The 25,021-nt window shown below is 42.7% G+C and overlaps 1 protein-coding gene across 1 annotated transcript in view; it reads left to right on the top strand.

Annotated features, from left to right (window-relative positions):
* The window catches only part of LOC138314506 (oxysterols receptor LXR-alpha-like), a 44,869-nt gene that overhangs the window by 552 nt on the left and 19,296 nt on the right, over nucleotides 1–25,021 (top strand). Inside the window, 3 exon segments of the mRNA XM_069254866.1 lie at nucleotides 17,165–17,313; nucleotides 17,315–17,403; nucleotides 17,496–17,548. Of these exon segments, the coding sequence (XP_069110967.1) occupies nucleotides 17,165–17,313; nucleotides 17,315–17,403; nucleotides 17,496–17,548 (291 nt within the window).

Here is a 25,021-nt window from a genome sequence, read left to right as displayed (position 1 = left end):
ACCTGTAAACTGTAGGGGTGGGGATATATACCTGTAAAGTGTAGGGGTGGGGATATATACCTGTAAACTGTAGGGGTGGGGATATATACCTGTAAACTGTAGGGGTGGGGATATATACCTGTAAACTGTAGGGGTGGGGATATATACCTGTAAACTGTAGGGGTGGGGATATATACCTGTAAACTGTAGGGGTGGGGATATATACCTGTAAACTGTAGCAGTGGGGATATATACCTGTAAACTGTAGTGCAGGGGATATATACCTGTAAACTGTAGGGGTGGGGATATATACCTGTAAACTGTAGGGGTGGGGATATATACCTGTAAAGTGTAGGGGTGGGGATATATACCTGTAAACTGTAGGGGTGGGGATATATACCTGTAAACTGTAGGGGTGGGGATATATACCTGTAAACTGTAGGGGTGGGGATATATACCTGTAAACTGTAGGGGTGGGGATATATACCTGTAAAGTGTAGGGGTGAGGATATATACCTGTAAACTGTAGGGGTGGGGATATATACCTGTAAACTGTAGGGGTGAGGATATATACCTGTAAACTGTAGGGGTGGGGATATATACCTGTAAATTGTAGGAGTGAGGATGTATACCTGTAAACTGTAGGGGTGGGGATATATACCTGTAAACTGTAGGAGTGAGGATGTATACCTGTAAACTGTAGGGGTGGGGATATATACCTGTAAACTGTAGGGGTGGGGATATATACCTGTAAACTGTAGGGGTGGGGATATATACCTGTAAACTGTAGAGGTGGGGATATATACCTGTAAAGTGTAGGGGTGAGGATATATACCTGTAAAGTGTAGGGGTGAGGATATATACCTGTAAACTGTAGGGGTGGGGATATATACCTGTAAACTGTAGGGGTGAGGATATATACCTGTAAACTGTAGGGGTGGGGATGTATACCTGTAAATTGTAGGGGTGGGGATATATACCTGTAAACTGTAGAGGTGGGGATATATACCTGTAAACTGTAGGGGTGGGGATATATACCTGTAAACTGTAGAGGTGGGGAAATATACCAGTAAACTGTAGGGGTGGGGATATATAACTGTAAAGTGTAGGGGTGGGGATATATACCTGTAAAGTGGAGGGGTGAGGATGTATACCTCTAAACTGTAGGGGTGGGAAAATATACCTGTAAAGTGTAGGGGTGGGGATATATACCTGTAAACTGTAAGGGTGGGTATATATACCTGTAAACCGTAGGGGTCGGGATATATACCTGTAAACTGTAGGGGTGGGGATATATACCTGTAAAAAGTAGGGGTGGGGATATATACCTGTAAACTGTAGGGGTGGGGATATATACCTGTAAAAAGTAGGGGTGGGGATATATACCTGTAACCTCTAGGGGTGGGGATGGATACCTATAAACTGTAGGGGTGGGGATATATACCTGTAAACTGTAGGGGTGGGGATAAATACCTGTAAAAAGTAGGGGTGGGGATATATACCTGTAACCTCTAGGGGTGGGGATGGATACCTATAAACTGTAGGGGTGAGGATATATACCTGTAAACTGTAGGGGTGGGGATAAATACCTGTAAAAAGTAGGGGTGGGGATATATACCTGTAAACTGTAGGGGTGGGGATATATACCTATAAACTGTAGGGGTGGGGATATATACCTTTAAAGTGTAGAGGTGAGGATGTATACCTGTAAACTGTAAGGGTGGGTATATATACCTGTAAACTGTAGGGTTGGGGATATATACCTGTAAACTGTAGGGTTGGGGATATATACCTGTAAAGTGTAGGGGTGGGGATATATACCTGTAAAGTGGAGGGGTGAGGATGTATACCTCTAAACTGTAGGGGTGGGAAAATATACCTGTAAAGTGTAGGGGTGGGGATATATACCTGTAAACTGTAAGGGTGGGTATATATACCTGTAAACCGTAGGGGTCGGGATATATACCTGTAAACTGTAGGGTTGGGGATATATACCTGTAAAGTGTAGGGGTGGGGATATATACCTGTAAAGTGGAGGGGTGAGGATGTATACCTCTAAACTGTAGGGGTGGGAAAATATACCTGTAAAATGTAGGGGTGGGGATATATACCTGTAAACTGTAGGGGTGGGGATATATACCTGTAAACTGTAGGGGTGAGGATATATACCTGTAAACTGTAGGGGTGGGGATATATACCTGTAAACTGTAGGGGTGGGGATATATACCTGTAAACTGTAGGGGTGGGGATATATACCTGTAAACTGTAGGGGTGGGGATATATACCTGTAAAGTGTAGGGGTGAGGATGTATACCTGTAAACTGTAGGGGTGGGAATATATACCTGTAAACTGTAGGGGTGGGGATATATACCTGTAATATGTAGGGGTGGGGATATATACCTGTAAACTGTAGGGCTGGGGATATATACCTGTAAACTGTAGGGGTGGGGATATATACCTGTAAAAAGTAGGGGTGGGGATATATACCTGTAAACTGTAGGGGTGGGGATATATACCTGTAAAAAGTAGGGGTGGGGATATATACCTGTAACCTCTAGGAGTGGGGATGGATACCTGTAACCTCTAGGGGTGGGATATATACCTGTAAACTGTAGGGATATAAACCTGTGTGTACAAATGATGAATATACAGATGGTAAGTGTGGAATATACAGATGCCCAGCTGTGGAATATACAGATGCCCAAATTTGGAATATAATACAGATGCTCATTTGTGGAATATACAGATGCTCAGTTGTGGAATATACAGATGCTCAGTTGTGGAATATATAAATGCTCAGGTTTCGAATATAATACAGATGCTCAACTGTGGAAAATACAGATGCTCAGTTGTGGAATATAATACAGATGCTCATTTGTGGAATATATATATATAGATGCTTTGTTGTGAAATAAACAGATGCTCAGGTGTGAAATATATTAATACAGATGCTCAACTGGTGAAAATATAGATTCTCAATTGTGGAATATAATACAGATGCTCATTTGTGGAATATATATAGATAATACTCAGTTGTGAAATAAAGAGATGCTCAGTTGTAAAATATACATATTCTCAGGTGTGATATATAGATGATCAGATGAAGAATATGCAGATGCTCAGGTGTGGAAGATACAGATGCCCATGTGTGGAATATAATACAAATGCTCAGGTGTAGAATATACAGATATTCAGGTATAAATAATGCAGGTGTTCAGGTTTTGAATATACAGATACAGATAGGTGTGAAATATACAGATGCTCAGGTGTGATATACAAATGCTCAGGTGTGGAATATACAGATGCTCAGGTGTGAAATACATAGATGCTCTGGTGTGGAATATACAGTTGCTCAGGTGTGGACTATACAGAGGTTGCTAAGGTGTGGAATATATAGATGCTCAGGTGTAATATACAGATGTTCAGGTGTGGAATATTCATATGCTCAGGTGTGGAATATGCAGATGCTCAGGTTTTGAATAGGATATAAGTGGATGTACGAGTTTTAAGTGGGAAAGGTTATATTTGAATAAGTCAACTGGAACTGGAGGCAATTATCTAAAGAATTGTCGGTGAATGCATGATTAATGGGATATTGTAATAACAATTATAGTCCTAATTAAGTTCAGCAGGAACATGCATATTATAATTTCTAGACTTTGTTCAGAGTGCTTTGATCTGTTTAAATATGGACCATTGTTATACATAACACAAGTGACTTGTCTTGTCATTTGAATATATGTAAATTATATATCATCAGACATGATAAAACAGTCTGTGCTGATGTTAAAAAATATTCTGACACTTAAATGCATATGTGTTAAATATTCAAATAGGTGCTTGTTGAAGATTGAAGTTAAATATGCCCTAATTTGCCGATTCATGAATCAAAAACAGCTTGCAGTATTTTATTTACTGCCAAAAATTGTTATATTTACATCTACAATGAAGTGAAATGAGTACAGAGGTTGTGGTCTGCTATTTCATGTAACATTTTTACAGTGTTATTAGTAATTTTATAGTGGGTTGTTTCAATCTAAATATACATAAGGCATAAGAAATAAGAATTTTACAAGCTTAATGTATATATTATTATGTGTTGTAACTTATATTTATGAGGCATCATACATATTTGTCTGTCCATTGGAATTATTTTCACACCTCAATTCATCAAACCAGATGGTTTTCAATAGCTAAGTAACTGAAGAAAAAATAGCATGTCAAAATGTTTGTCAGTTACGGCACATGTGAGTCTTGGATTGAAATGGATGTGAGAAACTGCACTTTTCGGAAGCATGATTTAAAATGAATAAAACTTGTTACATAATTTAAGTCACGCTCATGTAATTTCTGCATTGCAGTGCTTTAAGTTCCCGTGACATATATATATATATATATATATAAGAGGCTTTTATGTATCATATTTACGTAGCCTGTATGATGTAGGAGCTTATTTAATTCATAGCCAATTCAAAGGCTTTTATATTCAATTTTTTTTCTAAATGAATGATATTAAATTTTAGTGCAAATTTCAGCAGGTTAATAGCGTGTTTTTATTCACGTATTGCAATAAATCATGTATGATTACCATATATAGCTTAAACATAATTTTGATGGTGTTCACTGTATAGAATGCATAATGCACTCTTAGGATATGTGCAACAGGATATTGAAAATATAACAAAACATTATTGCATCACAGTGTAGAAATGTGAACAAGATATAGTGTTGTTAACATATGTGCAACTTAAATTCTGTTTCAATATTGAAAAATACATACACTACTTAATTTGAAATGAAATTTTTTCTATGTTGACATGCTGTATTTCTTTTTAATTAATTGTCTCCCTTTCATACTGAAAAGCAATTACATGTATTTGAATTCAACATAATTGGGTTCAACGATATCTGAAAAGGTTCAATATTGCAACAATACAAGAACATCTCCTCAGCTCCTGCAATTTTAATATGCGTAACGCAATATTAGTTATTGACAATGACAAGTAGTTACAAATTATAACAGTGATGTGAAGCAATTCCATCTTCAACTTTGGTCTCTAAGGTCGTATTTCATTGCTTGAATGAACATTTTCACGTTCCCAATAATTTCATTCTTTTGACAAGTGTTAACAACACAGTTAAAGATGCTCCACCGCCGACAAATGGTATTTTTTCTCTATCAAAAACAGAAGCAGACAATTTAGTATTTTTCTTAATTTTCAAAAGTTATTTATTTTACACCATTACCACCATTGAAAAGTTTGAGCTTCTAAGTTTACTTCAAGTTAAAAATATTAAAAATAATTAATTGCATCCCGAAAAGACTCCATGGTACTATATCCTATATATGGAATGAAGAACTGATTGCGCATGCACCATAAGCAAAATGAATAATTCTATATTATTTTTTTGTGTGTAAATGGCCCGAAGGGCCGGTGAGCTTATGTCATGGCGCGGCGTCCGTCGTCCGTCCGTCCGTCCGTCCGTCCGTCCGTCCGTCCGTCCGTCCGTCGTCCGTCCGTCAACATTTCCTTTAAATCGCTACTAGTCATAGAGTTCTGGATGGATTGTAACCAAATTTGGCCAGAAACATCCTTGGGGGAAGGGGAACAGAACTTGTATAAATTTTGGCTCTGACCCCCCGGGGGCAGGAGGGGCGGGGCCCAATAGGGGAAATAGAGGTAAATCCTATAAATCGCTACTTGTCCTAGAGTTCTGCATGGATTGTAACCAAATTTGGCCAGAAACATCCTTGGGGGAAGGGGAACAGAACTTGTATAAATTTTGGCTCTGACCCCCTGGGGGCAGGAGGGGCGGGGCCCAATAGGGGTAATAGAGGTAAATCCTATAAATCGCTACTTGTCCTAGAGTTCTGCATGGATTGTAACCAAATTTGGCCAGAAACATACTTGGGGGAAGGGGAACAGAACTTGTATAAATTTTGGCTCTGACCCCCAGGGGGCAGGAGGGGCGGGGCCCAATAGGGGTAATAGAGGTAAATCCTATAAATCGCTACTTGTCCTAGAGTTCTGCATGGATTGTAACCAAATTTGGCCAGAAACATCCTTGGGGGAAGGGGAACAGAACTTGTATAAATTTTGGCTCTGACCCCCAGGGGCAGGAGGGGCGGGGCCCAATAGGGGAAATAGAGGTAAATCCTATAAATCGCTACTTGTCCTAGAGTTCTGCATGGATTGTAACCAAATTTGGCCAGAAACATCCTTGGGGGAAGGGGAACAGAACTTGTATAAATTTTGGCTCTGACCCCCCCGTGGGCAGGAGGGGCGGGGCCCAATAGGGGAAATAGAGGTAAATCCTATAAATCGCTACTTGTCCTAGAGTTCTGCATGGATTGTAACCAAATTTGGCTAGAAACATCCTTGGGGGAAGGGGAACAGAACTTGTATAAATTTTGGCTCTGACCCCCAGGGGGCAGGAGGGGCGGGGCCCAATAGGGGGTAATAGAGGTAAATCCTATAAATCGCTACTTGTCCTAGAGTTCTGCATGGATTGTAACCAAATTTGGCCACAAACATCCTTGGGGGAAGGGGAACAGAACTTGTATAAATTTTGGCTCTGACCCCCAGGGGGCAGGAGGGGCGGGGCCCAATAGGGGTAATAGAGGTAAATCCTATAAATCGCTACTTGTCCTAGAGTTCTGCATGGATTGTAACCAAATTTGGCCAGAAACATCCTTGGGGGAAGGGGAACAGAACTTGTATAAATTTTGGCTCTGACCCCCAGGGGGCAGGAGGGGGCGGGGCCCAATAGGGGTAATAGAGGTAAATCCTATAAATCGCTACTTGTCCTAGAGTTCTGCATGGATTGTAACCAAATTTGGCCAGAAACATCCTTGGGGGAAGGGGAACAGAACTTGTATAAATTTTGGCTCTGACCCCCAGGGGGCAGGAGGGGCGGGGCCCAATAGGGGTAATAGAGGTAAATCCTATAAATCGCTACTTGTCCTAGAGTTCTGCATGGATTGTAACCAAATTTGGCCAGAAACATCCTTGGGGGAAGGGGAACAGAACTTGTATAAATTTTGGCTCTGACCCCCCGGGGGCAGGAGGGGCGGGGCCCAATAGGGGTAATAGAGGTAAATCCTATAAATCGCTACTTGTCCTAGAGTTCTGCATGGATTGTAACCAAATTTGGCCAGAAACATCCTTGGGGGAAGGGGAACAGAACTTGTATAAATTTTGGCTCTGACCCTTAGGGGGCAGGAGGGGCGGGGCCCAATAGGGGTAATAGAGGTAAATCCTATAAATCGCTACTTGTCCTAGAGTTCTGCATGGATTGTAACCAAATTTGGCCAGAAACATCCTTGGGGGAAGGGGAACAGAACTTGTATAAATTTTGGCTCTGACCCCCCAGGGGCAGGAGGGGCGGGGCCCAATAGGGGAAATAGAGGTAAATCCTATAAATCGCTACTTGTCCTAGAGTTCTGCATGGATTGTAAGCAAATTTGGCCAGAAAACATCCTTGGGGGAAGGGGAACAGAACTTGTATAAATTTTGGCTCTGACCCCCAGGGGGCAGGAGGGGCGGGGCCCAATAGGGGTAATAGAGGTAAATCCTATAAATCGCTACTTGTCCTAGAGTTCTGCATGGATTGTAACCAAATTTGGCCAGAAACATCCTTGGGGGAAGGGGAACAGAACTTGTATAAATTTTGGCTCTGACCCCCTGGGGGCAGGAGGGGCGGGGCCCAATAGGGGTAATAGAGGTAAATCGTATAAATTGCTACTTGTCCTAGAGTTCTGCATGGATTGTAACCAAATTTGGCCACAAACATCCTTGGGGGAAGGGGAACAGAACTTGTATAAATTTTGGCTCTGATCCCCCGTGGGCAGGAGGGATGGGGCCCAATTGGGGAAAAAGAGGTAAATCCTATAAATTGCTACTTGTCCTAGAGTTATGCATGGATTGTAACCAAATTTGGCCAGAAACATCCTTGGGGGAAGGGGAACAGAACTTGTATAAATTTTGGCTCTGACCCCCTGGGGGCAGGAGGGGCGGGGCCCAATAGGGGAAATAGAGGTAAATCCTATAAATCGCTACTTGTCCTAGAGTTCTGCATGGATTGTAACCAAATTTGGCCAGAAACATCCTTGGGGGAAGGGGAACAGAACTTGTATAAATTTTGGCTCTGACCCCCCGGGGGCAGGAGGGGCGGGGCCCAATAGGGGAAATAGAGGTAAATCCTATAAATCGCTACTTGTCCTAGAGTTCTGCATGGATTGTAACCAAATTTGGCCACAAACATCCTTGGGGGAAGGGGAACAGAACTTGTATAAATTTTGGCTCTGACCCCCTGGGGGCAGGAGGGGCGGGGCCCAATAGGGGAAATAGAGGTAAATCCTATAAATCGCTACTTGTCCTAGAGTTCTGCATGGATTGTAACCAAATTTGGCCACAAACATCCTTGGGGGAAGGGGAACAGAACTTGTATAAATTTTGGCTCTGATCCCCCGTGGGCAGGAGGGGCGGGGCCCAATAGGGGAAATAGAGGTAAATCCTATAAATTGCTACTTGTCCTAGAGTTCTGCATGGATTGTAACCAAATTTGGCCAGAAACATCCTTGGGGGAAGGGGAACAGAACTTGTATAAATTTTGGCTCTGACCCCCAGGGGGCAGGAGGGGCGGGGCCCAATAGGGGAAATAGAGGTAAATCCTATAAATTGCTACTTGTCCTAGAGTTCTGCATGGATTGTAACCAAATTTGGCCAGAAACATCCTTGGGGGAAGGGGAACAGAACTTGTATAAATTTTGGCTCTGACCCCCTGGGGGCAGGAGGGATGGGGCCCAATAGGGGAAATAGAGGTAAATCCTATAAATCGCTACTTGTCCTAGAGTTCTGCATGGATTGTAACCAAATTTGGCCAGAAACATCCTTGGGGGAAGGGGAACAGAACTTGTATAAATTTTGGCTCTGACCCCCAGGGGGCAGGAGGGGCGGGGCCCAATAGGGGTAATAGAGGTAAATCCTATAAATCGCTACTTGTCCTAGAGTTCTGCATGGATTGTAACCAAATTTGGCCAGAAACATCCTTGGGGGAAGGGGAACAGAACTTGTATAAATTTTGGCTCTGACCCCCAGGGGGCAGGAGGGATCGGGGCCCAATAGGGGAAATAGAGGTAAATCCTATAAATCGCTACTTGTCCTAGAGTTCTGCATGGATTGTAACCAAATTTGGCCAGAAACATCCTTGGGGGAAGAGGAACAGAACTTGTATAAATTTTGGCTCTGACCCCCTGGGGGCAGGAGGGGCGGGGCCCAATAGGGGTAATAGAGGTAAATCGTATAAATTGCTACTTGTCCTAGAGTTCTGCATGGATTGTAACCAAATTTGGCCACAAACATCCTTGGGGGAAGGGGAACAGAACTTGTATAAATTTTGGCTCTGACCCCCCGGGGGCAGGAGGGGCGGGGCCCAATAGGGGAAATAGAGGTAAATCCTATAAATTCGCTACTTGTCCTAGAGTTCTGCATGGATTGTAACCAAATTTGGCCAGAAACATCCTTGGGGGAAGGGGAACAGAACTTGTATAAATTTTGGCTCTGATCCCCTGGGGGCAGGAGGGGCGGGGCCCAATAGGGGAAATAGAGGTAAATCCTATAAATCGCTACTTGTCCTAGAGTTCTGCATGGATTGTAACCAAATTTGGCCAGAAACATCCTTGGGGGAAGGGAAACAGAACTTGTATAAATTTTGGCTCTGACCCCCCTCGGGGGCAGGAGAGGCGGGGCCCAATAGGGGAAATAGAGGTAAATCCTATAAATTGCTACTTGTCCTAGAGTTCTGCATGGATTGTAACCAAATTTGGCCAGAAACATCCTTGGGGGAAGGGGAACAGAACTTGTATAAATTTTGGCTCTGACCCCCAGGGGGCAGGAGGGGCGGGGCCCAATAGGGGAAATAGAGGTAAATCCTATAAATCGCTACTTGTCCTAGAGTTCTGCATGGATTGTAACCAAATTTGGCCAGAAACATCCTTGGGGGAAGGGGAACAGAACTTGTATAAATTTTGGCTCTGACCCCCCTCGGGGGCAGGAGAGGCGGGGCCCAATAGGGGAAATAGAGGTAAATCCTATAAATCGCTACTTGTCCTAGAGTTCTGCATGGATTGTAACCAAATTTGGCCAGAAACATCCTTGGGGGAAGGGGAACAGAACTTGTATAAATTTTGGCTCTGATCCCCCAGGGGCAGGAGGGGCGGGGCCCAATAGGGGAAATAGAGGTAAATCCTATAAATCGCTACTTGTCCTAGAGTTATGCATGGATTGTAACCAAATTTGGCCACAAACATCCTTGGGGGAAGGGGAACAGAACTTGTATAAATTTTGGCTCTGACCCCCCGGGGGCAGGAGGGGCGGGGCCCAATAGGGGAAATAGAGGTAAATCCTATAAATCGCTACTTGTCCTAGAGTTCTGCATGGATTGTAACCAAATTTGGCCAGAAACATCCTTGGGGGAAGGGGAACAGAACTTGTGTAAATTTTGGCTCTGACCCCCAGGGGGCAGGAGGGGCGGGGCCCAATAGGGGTAATAGAGGTAAATCCTATAAATCGCTACTTGTCCTAGAGAGTTCTGCATGGATTGTAACCAAATTTGGCCAGAAACATCCTTGGGGGAAGGGGAACAGAACTTGTATAAATTTTGGCTCTGACCCCCAGGGGGCAGGAGGGGCGGGGCCCAATAGGGGTAATAGAGGTAAATCTATAAATCGCTACTTGTCCTAGAGTTCTGCATGGATTGTAACCAAATTTGGCCAGAAACATCCTTGGGGGAAGGGGAACAGAACTTGTATAAATTTTGGCTCTGACCCCCTGGGGGCAGGAGGGGCGGGGCCCAATAGGGGAAATAGAGGTAAATCCTATAAATCGCTACTTGTCCTAGAGTTCTGCATGGATTGTAACCAAATTTGGCCACAAACATCCTTGGGGGAAGGGGAACAGAACTTGTATAAATTTTGGCTCTGAACCCCCAGGGGCAGGAGGGGCGGGGCCCAATAGGGGAAATAGAGGTAAATCCTATAAATCGCTACTTGTCCTAGAGTTCTGCATGGATTGTAACCAAATTTGGCCAGAAACATCCTTGGGGGAAGGGGAACAGAACTTGTATAAATTTTGGCTCTGACCCCCAGGGGGCAGGAGGGGCGGGGCCCAATAGGGGTAATAGAGGTAAATCCTATAAATCGCTACTTGTCCTAGAGTTCTGCATGGATTGTAACCAAATTTGGCCAGAAACATCCTTGGGGGAAGGGGAACAGAACTTGTATAAATTTTGGCTCTGACCCCCTGGGGGCAGGAGGAGCGGGGCCCAATAGGGGTAATAGAGGTAAATCCTATAAATCGCTACTTGTCCTAGAGTTCTGCATGGATTGTAACCAAATTTGGCCAGAAACATCCTTGGGGGAAGGGGAACAGAACTTGTATAAATTTTGGCTCTGACCCCCAGGGGGCAGGAGGGGCGGGGCCCAATAGGGGTAATAGAGGTAAATCCTATAAATCGCTACTTGTCCTAGAGTTCTGCATGGATTGTAACCAAATTTGGCCAGAAACATCCTTGGGGGAAGGGGAACAGAACTTGTATAAATTTTGGCTCTGACCCCCAGGGGGCAGGAGGGGCGGGGCCCAATAGGGGTAATAGAGGTAAATCCTATAAATTGCTACTTGTCCTAGAGTTCTGCATGGATTGTAACCAAATTTGGCCAGAAACATCCTTGGGGGAAGGGGAACAGAACTTGTATAAATTTTGGCTCTGACCCCTTGGGGGCAGGAGGGGCGGGGCCCAATAGGGGAAATAGAGGTAAATCCTATAAATCGCTACTTGTCCTAGAGTTCTGCATGGATTGTAACCAAATTTGGCCAGAAACATCCTTGGGGGAAGGGGAACAGAACTTGTATAAATTTTGGCTCTGACCCCCTGGGGGCAGGAGGGGCGGGGCCCAATAGGGGAAATAGAGGTAATTCCTATAAATTGCTACTTGTCCTAGAGTTCTGCATGGATTGTAACCAAATTTGGCCAGAAACATCCTTGGGGGAAGGGGAACAGAACTTGTATAAATTTTGGCTCTGACCCCCCGGGGGCAGGAGGGGCGGGGCCCAATTAGGGGTAATAGAGGTAAATCCTATAAATCGCTACTTGTCCTAGAGTTCTGCATGGATTGTAACCAAATTTGGCCAGAAACATCCTTGGGGGAAGGGGAACAGAACTTGTATAAATTTTGGCTTGACCCCCCTGGGGGAGGAAGGGGCGGGGCCCAATAGGGGAATTAGAGGTAAATATCCAAATTTCTTCAGAAAAGAAACAATGAACTTATATTCAGAACATTACTTGGCATTACAAACCAGGTGAGCGATACAGGCCCTCTGGGCCTCTTGTTTTGTGTGTAAATTAGACATACATATACACTATTAAACACCAATTATTGTAAATGTTGGCAATCCAGGAGCATCTTTAAAGTGATTTTTGAAATACTATCTTACATTATAAAAGATGCTCCACCGCATACAGAGCATAAACAATAACAATCATTTGGATAATAATTGGTGTTTAATCGTGCAATATATGTCTAATTAACACAAAAAATAATATAAGATAAATTATTTTGCTTTTGGTGCATGCGCTATCAGTTTTCATTCCATATAGGACATCGTGCCACAAAATTTTTGGGGAATGGCAATTAATTATTTTTTAATATTATTATCTTAAAGTAAAATAAGATGGGTTTTTTTCATTGATGGTAATGGTTTTAAGTAAGTAACTACTGTATAACTGAAGAAAAAAGACATCATGTTCCTGTTTTTGATTGAGGAAAAAATACTATTTGTCAGTGGTGGAGCATCTTTAAATATCTGACTATTTCTTCTGATGTTTCATTAATACTTATATTTGTTACATGTTTTTTGATATTAACGAGGGGAGACATTCCCAATAAAAAGAAAATTTCAGTCTTCAGATTGAACATCAGATCAATCAACAAAGATTTTTCATGGCTCTTTTGTTGGGTCCTCCGACATTTATGTCTATATACCTTTTAAACATGCGTCAGAATTTTGTATAGAAATTTTAATTGTCTGAAACAGGACAATTACTTCAATTTGTTTTGAGCCGGAGGGAAGGAAGTTGATATTAAATGCTGATTGGACTGTTGATATTAAGTGTTGAAATTCTGCCACGGGATTAAAGTTGGTGATTAAAAATACAGAGGTCATTTAGCGGACAGAGACCGAGTGGACGTTGGTCAAGGGATCAAGTTTCCTTCCGGATTTCTCACCAAAAGCTGAACACAGAAGGACTATGGAAACTTAAGAGCGTTTAAGATTTTTAATCTGCCATTATGATAAGTTTTGTATAGTACGTGTTATAGTAATGGTTGATGTCTCTCCATTACTGACTAGTCCCCAGCTCTAGGACCCAATGGCTGAATTATCACCTCTCTGTCCAATTTCTAGGACCCAACGGCTGAATTATCACCCTCTCTGTCCAACTTCTAGGACCCAACGGCTGAATTATCACCCTCTCTGTCCAACTTCTAGGACCCAACGGCTGAATTATCACCCTCTCTGTCCAACTTCTAGGACCCAACGGCTGAATTATCACCCTCTCTGTCCAACTTCTAGGACCCAATGGCTGAATTATCACCCTCTCTGTCCAACTTCTAGGACCCAACGGCTGAATTATCACCCTCTCTGTCCAATTTCTAGGACCCAACGGCTGAATTATCACCCTCTCTGTCCAACTTCTAGGACCCAACGGCTGAATTATCACCTCTCTGTCCAATTTCTAGGCACCAAACGGCTGAATTATACACCTCTCTGTCCAACCTTCTAGGACCCAAAGCGGCTGAATTATCACACTCTTCTGTCAATACCTTCTAGGACCCAACGGCTGAATTATCACCCTCTCTGTCCAACTTCTAGGACCCAACGGCTGAATTATCACCCTCTCTGTCCAACTTCTAGGACCCAACGGCTGAATTATCACCCTCTCTGTCCAACTTCTAGAACCCCAACGGCTGAATTAACATCACCCAAACTTCTGTTCCAACGACTGTAATTTTATCACCCTATCTGTCCCAAACCTCTAGGCACCCAACGGCTGAATTATCATCACCCAACTCAAGACCCCAACGGCTCTCTCTGTCCAACATTCTAGGACCCAATCAGGCTGAATTATCACCCTCTCTGTCCAACGTTCTAGGACCCAACGGCTGAATTTTCACCCTCTCTGTCCAACTGGACTATCTAGGACCATGCAGACCAATTAATACACCTCTCTGTCCAACCTTTCTAGGACCCAACGGCTGCAGATTATCACACTCCCATCTGTCCCATACCTGTATTAACCAACCTCTAGGACCCAACGGCTGAATTATCACCCTCTCTGTCCAACTTCTAGTCCAACCCAACGGCTGACGGCTCCAAATTATCATCCCATCTGTCCGGCTATACCCAACGGTCTAATTATCACCCTCGTCTGTCCAACTTCTAGGACCCAACGGCTGAATTATCACCCTCTCTGTCCAACTTCTAGGACCCAACGGCTGAATTATCACCTTCTCTGTCAATTTCTAGGACCCAACGGCTAAATTATCACTCCATACTGACTGCCATACCTATGCCTAACCTCTAGACCCAACGGCTGAATTAATCACTGTCCTCATCGGGCTTAAATTATCATCCATCTCCCAACCTATATAACTTCTATGACCCAATGGCTGAATTATCACCCTCTCTGTCCAACTTCTAGGACCCAACGGCTGAATTATCATCCCATCTGTCCCAAACCGCTAGGACCCAGGGCTATCTATCAATCTTGTCCACCTCTAGTGACCGCAACGGCATGAAGTATCATCCCATCTGTCCCATACCTATCCAATTTCTAGGACCCATCTCGGCCTGAATTATCACCACTCTCTGTCCAACTTCTAGAACCCAAACGGCTGAATTATTATCATCCAACAACTATGACCCATCTGTTTATCCCCATACCTATCCAACCTCTAGGACCCAACGGCTGAATTATCACCCTCTCTGTCCAACTTCTAGAACCCAACGGCTTGAAATTAATCATCCATCTGTCCGATATCTATCCAACCTCTAGGACCCAACGGAACTGAATTATCACCCCTCTCTGTCCAACTTCTAGGACCCAACGGCTGAATTATTCTAACCAACTTCTAGGACCCAATGGCTTGAATTATCACACCCTCTCTGTCCAACTTCTTAGGACCCAATGGCTGAATTATCACCCTCTCCTGTCCAACTTCTAGGACCCAATGGCTGAATTATCACTTCTCTCAATTTTCTAGGACCCAACAGCTAAATTATCACTCCATATGTCCCAACTTCTAGGACCCAACGGCTGAATTAATCACCCTCTCTGTCCAACTTCTAGGACCCAAAGGCTGAATTGTATCACCCTCTCTGTCCAACTTCTAGGACCCAATGGCTGAATTATCACACTCTCTGTCCAACTTCTAGGACCCAACGGCTGAATTGTCACCCTCTCTGTCCAACTTCTAGGACCCAACAGCTGAAGTATCACCTTCTCTGTCCAATTTCTAGGACCCAACAGCTAAATTATCACTCCATATGTCCCCTACCTATCAAACCTCTAGGACCCAACGGCTGAATTATCACCCTCTCTGTCCAACTTCTAGGACCCAAAGGCTGAATTATCTCCCCCTTTGTCCCCTACATATCCAGTATATGGGTCACAAAGTCTATGCACCTGTATTTGTCTATGTAGTACAGATGTTTTTAAATATTGATTTGTTGGCTATACCACCATTTACATGTCTCCAACTCTGTGAGGATCTGTAACATGTCTAAATGTGTAGACAATTACGTTTTTTTTTGTCAGATGATCTGAGTGAAGTGTCCTAATTAAATCTTGCTACAGCTAGAGTAAGATATACCTAAGACCTTGCATTATAGAAGATGATACTCTTTACAGCATTGACAATGGATTTTATCTTTATCAACCTGAAAACATAAATATCAATGCTGAGAACAATTATATTTAAAGGCCCACTACCTTTCCGGAGAAAAAAATTAAAGGTTTCTTAAAAACAATAAAACCATAAGAAAATACATATCGATGGCCTTAGATGAGGTAACAACACCAACCATATGCAAGATTTCCTGCGTAATATATGATAACTGTGGAGATTCATGTCGCTGATTTGTCGTCTGGCGCAGTGGCAGTCAACTACCGCGCGGTTTTTAGGTCAACGGCGGGAATCATAAGACGACCCGCGTTAAAAAAAATTAACATTATATTTACTTTAATTTAATTGTTCAGAAGATGATGATAAGTGTAGTATTGACGGTAAGTTAATAACTTTTGCGAATCTACAAAATTATCGATCTAGTTTTACATTCCCATTTTAAAAATTAAAAGCCGTTTTGGAAAGGTAGTGGCCCTTAAAACTGATTCGTTCCATTTTCAGGGAATATTTCTATTGAAGATTACATAAATAAACAAGGAAACGTCCATATTATCTATCAAAGACATGTTGATAACCAGGCTGTCATGAGGCCTACCTTAGGTAGATACCAGCGCTAGATATGTGTCAAATCAATGTGTATTGGTAAAGTGCACCGGAAAATACTATTACAAGAAATGATTTGTATAGTGGTCTAATGTTGTAGTCAAATTGTTCCAGCTATATGTGATCTAGAGTGGGAGAGATACATTGCTAGTTTAATTTATGTTTCTCCGGAGATTCTAACTTTCCTCCTTTTCCAAAACCAGTGTTTTATGACCCTATATATGAACAAACAATAAGCAAAAATAAGTACCACTTGAACTCCATCATTGACCATTGTGTAACCTTGATAAAGATACCTTTCACAGTCTCTTCTACATTTACCGACAATCAAACCTATCTGTAAATTCGTAGCTATACATGTATATAGCTACATCTTTTACACAGGTGATGTTTTTGATTCTCCTGAAATTGATACATTATATAGTACATAGTACTTATTAATCAAATCCATGTTTATGAAATCTTTTCGTTAATATGAAAGACAATTAAGATTATCTTGTTGAAGCTCAGTAATATATTAGCTCTGCTTTGTATTTAGATTATTTCTGATACTAATATTCACTAATACCATATATATCCTTGACCACATTTTGAAAATCTCTACTGTTTTCTTTCAGTCCTACACAATGACAGTGTGGATCAGCGCGGGCCACAGACCCCCTTAGACAACATGGTACTTAGCTCTCCGGGCTCCATGATGGGGGGGATGGACTCCGACTTCCACTTCGGGGCCACATCTGACCGTGCTGTTTCATCTAGTACAATTCAACGATGCCAAGAAGAAGAAGGGTGTTGGGATTCCAGGCAAAAGTATCGAGGAGGAGCTTTGTCGAATATGTGGTGATCGAGCCTCAGGGTACCACTATAATGCCTCTCAGCTGTGGAGGGTTGTAAAGGTAATCACACACATAGTACCACTATAATGCTCTCAGCTGTGAGGGTGTAAAGGTAATCACACACAGGGTACCACTATAATGCTCTCAGCTGTGAGGGTTGTAAAGGTAATCACACACAGGGTACCACTATAATGCTCTCAGCTGTGAGGGTGATTGAAAAGGTAATCACACACAGGGTCACCACTATAATGCTCTCAGCTGTGAGGGTTGTAAAGGTAATCACACACAGGGTACCACTATAATGCTCTCAGCTGTGAGGGTTGTAAAGGTAATCACACACAGGGTACCACTATAATGCTCTCAGCTGTGAGGGCTGTAAAGGTAATCACACACAGGGTACCACTGATAATGCTCTCAGCTGTGAGGGCTCTAAAGGTAATATCACACAGGGTACCACTATAATACTCTCAGCTGTGGAGGGGCTCTAAAGGTAATATAATCACACAGGGTACCACTATAATGCTCTCAGCTGTGGGGGCTCTAGAGGTAATATCACACAGGGTACCACTATAATACTCTCAGCTGTGAGGGGGTACCGCTATAATACTAGAGGGGGCTAATATCACACACAGGGTACCACTATAATACTCTCAGCTGTTGGGGGCTCTAAAGGTAATATCACACAGGGTACCACTATAATACTCTCAGCTGTGGGGGCTCTAAAGGTAATATCACACAGGGTACCACTATAATACTCTCAGCTGTGGGGGCTCTAGAGGTAATATCACACAGGGTACCACTATAATACTCTCAGCTGTGGGGCTCTAAAGGTAATATCACACAGGGTACTGCTATAATACTCTCAGCTGTGGGGGCTCTAAAGGTAATATCACACGGGGTACCACTATAATACTCTCAGCTGTGGGGGCTCTAAAGGTAATATCACACAGGGTTCCACTATAATACTCTCAGCTGTGGGGGCTCTAAAGGTAATATCACACAGGGTACCACTATAATACTCTCAGCTGTGGGGGCTCTAAAGGTAATATCACACAGGTACCACTATAATACTCTCAGCTGTGAGGGCTGTGTAAAGGTAATCACTCACAGGGTACCACTATAATACTCTCAGCTGTGGGGGCTCTAAAGGTAATATCACACAGGGTACCACTATAATACTCTCAGCTGTGGGGGCTCTATAGGTAATATCACACAGGGTACTGCTATAAAAACTCTCAGCTGTGGGGGCTCTAAAGGTAATATCACACGGGGTACCACTATAATACTCTCAGCTGTGGGGGCTCTAAAGGTAATATCACACAGGGTACCACTATAATACTCTCAGCTGTGGGGGCTCTAGAGGTAATATCACACAGGGTACCCGCTATAATACTCTCAGCTGTGGGGGCTCTAAAGGTAATATCACACAGGGTACCACTATAATACTTTCAACTGTGAGGGCTCTAGAGGTAATCATACACAGGGTAAGCTGTGAGGGCTCTAGAGGTAATCATACACAGGGTACCACTTTAATACTCTCAGCTGTTAAGGCGCTAAAGGTAATCACACACAGGTACCACTATAATGCTCCCAGCTGTGGGGGCTCTAAAGGTAATAATCACACAGGGTTACCACTATAATGCTCCCAGCTGTGAGGAGTGTAAAGGTAATCACACAACAGGGTACCACTATAATGCTCTCAGCTGTGAGGGCTGTAAAGGTAATTGCACACAGGGTACCACTATAATGCTCTCAGCTGTTGAGGGTCGTAAAGGTAATCACACACAGGGTACCACTATAAATACTCTCAGCTTTGAGGGCTCTAAGAGGTAATCACACACAGGGTACCACTATAATACTCTCAGCTGTGAGGGCTCTAGAGGTAATCACACACAGGGTACCACTTTAATACTTTCAGCTGTGAGGGCGCTAAAGGTAATATCACACAGGGTACCACTATAATGCTCCCAGCTGTGAGGAGTGTAAAGGTAATCACACACAGGGTACCACTATAATGCTCTCAGCTGTGAGGAGCTCTAAAGGTAATATCACACAGTGACCACTATAATACTCTCAGCTGTGGAGGCTCTAAAGGTAATATCACACAGGGTACCACTATAATACTCTCAGCTGTGGGGGCTCTAAAGGTAATATCACACAGGGGTACCACTATAATACTCTCAGCTGTGGGGCTCTAAAGGTAATATCACACAGGGTAACCACTATAATACTCTCAGCTTTGGGGGCTCTAAAGTAATATCACACAGGGTACTGATATAATACTCTCAGCTGTGGGGGCTCTAAAGGTAATATCACACAGGGTACCACTATAATACTCTCAGCTGTGGGGGCTCTAAAGGTAATATCACACAGGGTACTGCTATAATACTCTCAGCTGTGAGGGCTCTAAAGGTAATATCACACAGGGTACCACTATAATACTCTCAGCTGTGGGGGCTCTAAAGGTAATATCACACAGGGTACCACTATAATACTCTCAGCTGTGGGGGGCTCTAAAGGTAATATCACACAGGGTACCACTATAATACTCTCAGCTGTGGGGGCTCTAAAGGTAATATCACACAGGGTACCACTATAATACTCTCAGCTGTGGGGGCTCTAAAGGTAATATCACACAGGGTACCACTATAATACTCTCAGCTGTGGGGGCTCTAAAGGTAATATCACACAGGGTACCACTATAAATACTCTCAGCTGTGGGGCTCTAGAGGTAATATCACACACAGGGTACCACTATAATGCTCTCAGCTGTGAGGGCTCTAAAGGTAATATCACACAGGGTACCACTATAATACTCTCAAGCTGCTGTGGGGGCTCTAGAAGGTAATATCACACAGGGTACCAGAACTATCTTACTCTCCATCTGTGGGGCTCTAAAGGTAATATCACAGGGTACACACTATAATACTCTCAGCTGTGAGGGTTGTAAAGGTAATCACACACAGGGTACCACTATAATACTCTCAGCTGTGGGGGCTCTAAAGGTAATATCACACAGGGTACCACTATAATACTCTCAGCTGTGGGGGGCTCTAAAGGTAATATCACACAGGGTACCACTATAATACTCTCAGCTGTGAGGGCTCTAAAGGTAATCACACACAGGGTACCACTATAATACTCTCAGCTGTGGGGGCTCTAAAGGTAATATCACACAGGGTACCACTATAATACTCTCAGCTGTGGGGGCTCTAAAGGTAATATCACACAGGGTACCACTATAATACTCTCAGCTGTGGGGGCTCTAAAGGTAATATCACACAGGGTACCACTATAATACTCTCAGCTGTGGGGGCTCTAAAGGTAATATCACACAGGGTACCACTATAATACTCTCAGCTGTGGGGGCTCTAAAGGTAATATCACACAGGGTACCACTATAATACTCTCAGCTGTGGGGGCTCTAAAGGTAATATCACACAGGGTACCACTATAATACTCTCAGCTGTGGGGGCTCTAAAGGTAATATCACACAGGGTACCACTATAATACTCTCAGCTGTGGGGGGCTCTAGAGGTAATATCACACAGGGTACCACTATAATACTCTCAGCTGTGGGGGCTCTAAAGGTAATATCACACAGGGTACCACTATAATACTCTCAGCTGTGGGGGCTCTAAAGGTAATATCACACAGGGTACCACTATAATACTCTCAGCTGTGGGGGCTCTAAAGGTAATATCACACAGGGTACCACTATAATACTCTCAGCTGTGGGGGCTCTAAAGGTAATATCACACAGGGTACCACTATAATACTCTCAGCTGTGGGGGCTCTAAAGGTAATATCACACAGGGTACCACTATAATACTCTCAGCTGTGGGGGCTCTAAAGGTAATATCACACAGGGTACCACTATAATACTCTCTCTCTCAGCTGTGGGGGCTCTAAAGGTAATATCACACAGGGTACCACTATAATACTCTCAGCTGTGGGGGCTCTAAAGGTAATATCACACAGGGTACCACTATAATACTCTCAGCTGTGGGGGCTCTAAAGGTAATATCACACAGGGTACCACTATAATACTCTCAGCTGTGGGGGCTCTAAAGGTAATATCACACAGGGTACCACTATAATACTCTCAGCTGTGAGGGCTGTAAAGGTAATCACACACAGGGTACCACTATAATACTCTCAGCTGTGAGGGCTCTAAAGGTAATATCACACAGGGTACCACTATAATACTCTCAGCTGTGGGGGCTCTAAAGGTAATATCACACAGGGTACCACTATAATACTCTCAGCTGTGGGGGCTCTAAAGGTAATATCACACAGGGTACCACTATAATACTCTCAGCTGTGGGGGCTCTAAAGGTAATATCACACAGGGTACCACTATAATACTCTCAGCTGTGGGGGCTCTAAAGGTAATATCACACAGGGTACCACTATAATACTCTCAGTTGTGGGGGCTCTAAAGGTAATATCACACACAGGGTACCACTATAATACTCTCAGCTGTGGGGGCTCTAAAGGTAATATCACACAGGGTACCACTATAATACTCTCAGCTGTGGGGGCTCTAGAGGTAATATCACACAGGGTACTGCTATAATACTCTCAGCTGTGGGGGCTCTAAAGGTAATATCACACAGGGTACCACTATAATACTCTCAGCTGTGGGGGCTCTAAAGGTAATATCACACAGGGTACCACTATAATACTCTCAGCTGTGGGGAGGTCTAACAGGTAATATAATACTCTCAGCTGTGGGGGTCTAAGGTAATACACACAGGACATAATACTCTCAGCTGTGGGGGCTCTAAAGGTAATATCACACAGGGTACCACTATAATACTCTCAGCTGTGGGGGCTCTAAAGGTAATATCACACAGGGTACCACTATAATACTCTCAGCTGTGGGGGCTCTAAAGGTAATATCACACAGGGTACCACTATAATACTCTCAGCTGTGGGGGCTCTAAAGGTAATATCACACAGGGTACCACTATAATACTCTCAGTTGTGGGGGCTCTAAAGGTAATATCACACACAGGGTACCACTTTAATACTCTCAGCATGTGGGGGCTCTAGAGGTAATATCACACAGGGTACCGCTATAATACTCTCAGCTGTGGGGGCTCTAAAGGTAATATCACACAGGGTACCACTATAATACTCTCAGCTGTGGGGGCTCTAGAGGTAATATCACACAGGGTACCACTATAATACTCTCAGCTGTGGGGGCTCTAAAGGTAATATCACACAGGGTACCACTATAATACTCTCAGCTGTGGGGGCTCTAAAGGTAATATCACACAGGGTACCACTATAATACTCTCAGCTGTGGGGGCTCTAAAGGTAATATCACACAGGGTACCACTATAATACTCTCAGCTGTGGGGGCTCTAAAGGTAATATCACACACAGGGTACCACTTTAATACTCTCAGCTGTGGGGGCTCTAGAGGTAATATCACACAGGGTACCACTATAATACTCTCAGCTGTGGGGGCTCTAAAGGTAATATCACACAGGGTACCACTATAATACTCTCAGCTGTGGGGGCTCTAGAGGTAATATCACACAGGGTACCACTATAATACTCTCAGCTGTTGGGGCTCTAAAGGTAATATCACACGGGGTACCACTATGATACTAATGCTCTCAGTACTATTGGTGTAACAAGACTGTAAAGATAAATTATTGAAACCTTGATCCCTTACAGCACCCTGTGCTATAATAATGGCTTCTAGCTAAAAGTTAAAGTGGAACAAAATGAGGTGCTGATAGGAACATTTACATCTAAAGAGTATTAAGGATACAGAATTATTTTTATAGACTTTTATCAAAGTATATTCCCTGGATGGCTTTCTATCAGATTTAAAGTTTCCAAGTTGTTCACATTTCTGTAAATACAATATAACTTAATAGAATGAGCGTGTGCAGCCGAAGTGTATTCTGCAAAATTTGTGTTAGATACAATTTGTTCATTTTAGTAACTCTTAATTTTAGGGCATAAAGTGCTCCTAATTAATGAATCTTAATCATATTGTTCGCGAATTTTCAGATGCTTAACTTCATCCGATGATGTTGTAGAATTGTTTGTATTTTTTAGGATTTTTCTGTAGAAGTATAACACACACGGCTAACTACTTTACAAACTAAAATTTTTTCTATTTTGTAGGATTTTTCCGTAGAAGTACGAGGGGTGTTCCAAAATTATTGTAACTTTGGTGATTTCTCTTTGATAGAAGTAATTCTGATCATTTTACTTTGCCCAGTCCGTCGAAGTACTCCCCCTCTGCATTTATGCATCGTTTCAACCGATTGATCCACTTTTGGAAACAGTTTTCGTACTCTTGAATTGGTATACTCATAAGATACTGGTAAATGGCAGAGCCAAGGGCATTTCTTGATTTATATTTTGTTCCAGACAGGTGAAATTTTAGTTTGGGGAACAAGAAAAAGTCACAGGGCGCCAAGTCTGGTGAATATGCAGGGTGGGGGAGGACAGTGACCTTTTCTGCCTTCAAAAACTCTGTTACAATGCGTGCCTTGTGTGCTGGCGCATTATCATGTAAGAGCCTGAGGTACTTCAAACCTGTCTGTGGGCGGCAAGTAACATTAATTTCGGAACATCCCTCGTATAACACGCTCGGCTAACTACTTTACAAACTAGAATTGTATGTATTTTGTAGGATTTTTCCGTAGAAGTATAACATCGGCGGCTATACTACTTTACAAACTAGAATTGTTAGTATTTTGTAGGATTTTTCCGTAGAAGTATAACATGGGCGGTTAACAACTTTACAAACTAGAATTGATTGTATTTTGTAGGATTTTTCCGTAGAAGTATAACGCACTCTGCAAACAACTTTACAAACTAGAATTGTTTGTATTTTGTAGGATTTTTCCGTAGAAGTATAACACGCTCGGCTAACTACGTTACAAACTAGAATTGTTTGTATTTTGTAGGATTTTTCCGTAGAAGTATAACACACACGGCTAACTACTTTACAAACTAGAACTGTTTGTATTTTGTAGGATTTTTCCATAGAAGTATAACACACTCGGCTAACTACTTTACAAACTAGAACTGTTTGTATTTTGTAGGATTTTTCCGTAGAAGTATAACACTGGCGGAGAACTACTTTACAAACTAGAATTGTTTGTATTTTGTAGGATTTTTCCGTAGAAGTATAACACACATGGCTAACTACTTTACAAACTAGAACTGTTTGTATTTTGTAGGATTTTTCCATAGAAGTATAACACACTCGGCTAACTACTTTACAAACTAGAACTGTTTGTATTTTGTAGGATTTTTCCGTAGAAGTATAACATGGGCGGCTAACTACTTTACAAATTAGAATTGTTTGTATTTTGTAGGATTTTTCCGTAGAAGTATAACACGCTCGGCTAACTACGTTACAAACTATACTTGATTGTGTTTTGTAGGATTTTTCCGTAGAAGTATAACACACTCTGCAAACAACTTTACAAACTAAAATTGTTTGTATTTTGTAGGATTTTTCCGTAGAAGTATAACACGCTCAGCTAACTACGCTACAAACTAGAACTGTTTGTATTTTGTAGGATTTTTCCGTAGAAGTATAACACGGGCGGCGAACTACTTTACAAACTAGAATTTTTTGTATTTTGTAGGATTTTC

The sequence above is a fragment of the Argopecten irradians genome, chromosome 2 (genome assembly GCF_041381155.1).
Source record: "Argopecten irradians isolate NY chromosome 2, Ai_NY, whole genome shotgun sequence".
Taxonomy (NCBI): domain Eukaryota; kingdom Metazoa; phylum Mollusca; class Bivalvia; order Pectinida; family Pectinidae; genus Argopecten; species Argopecten irradians.
The sequence above is the reverse complement of the archived record's forward strand: the minus strand, read 5'-3'. Positions and strand labels throughout refer to the sequence as shown.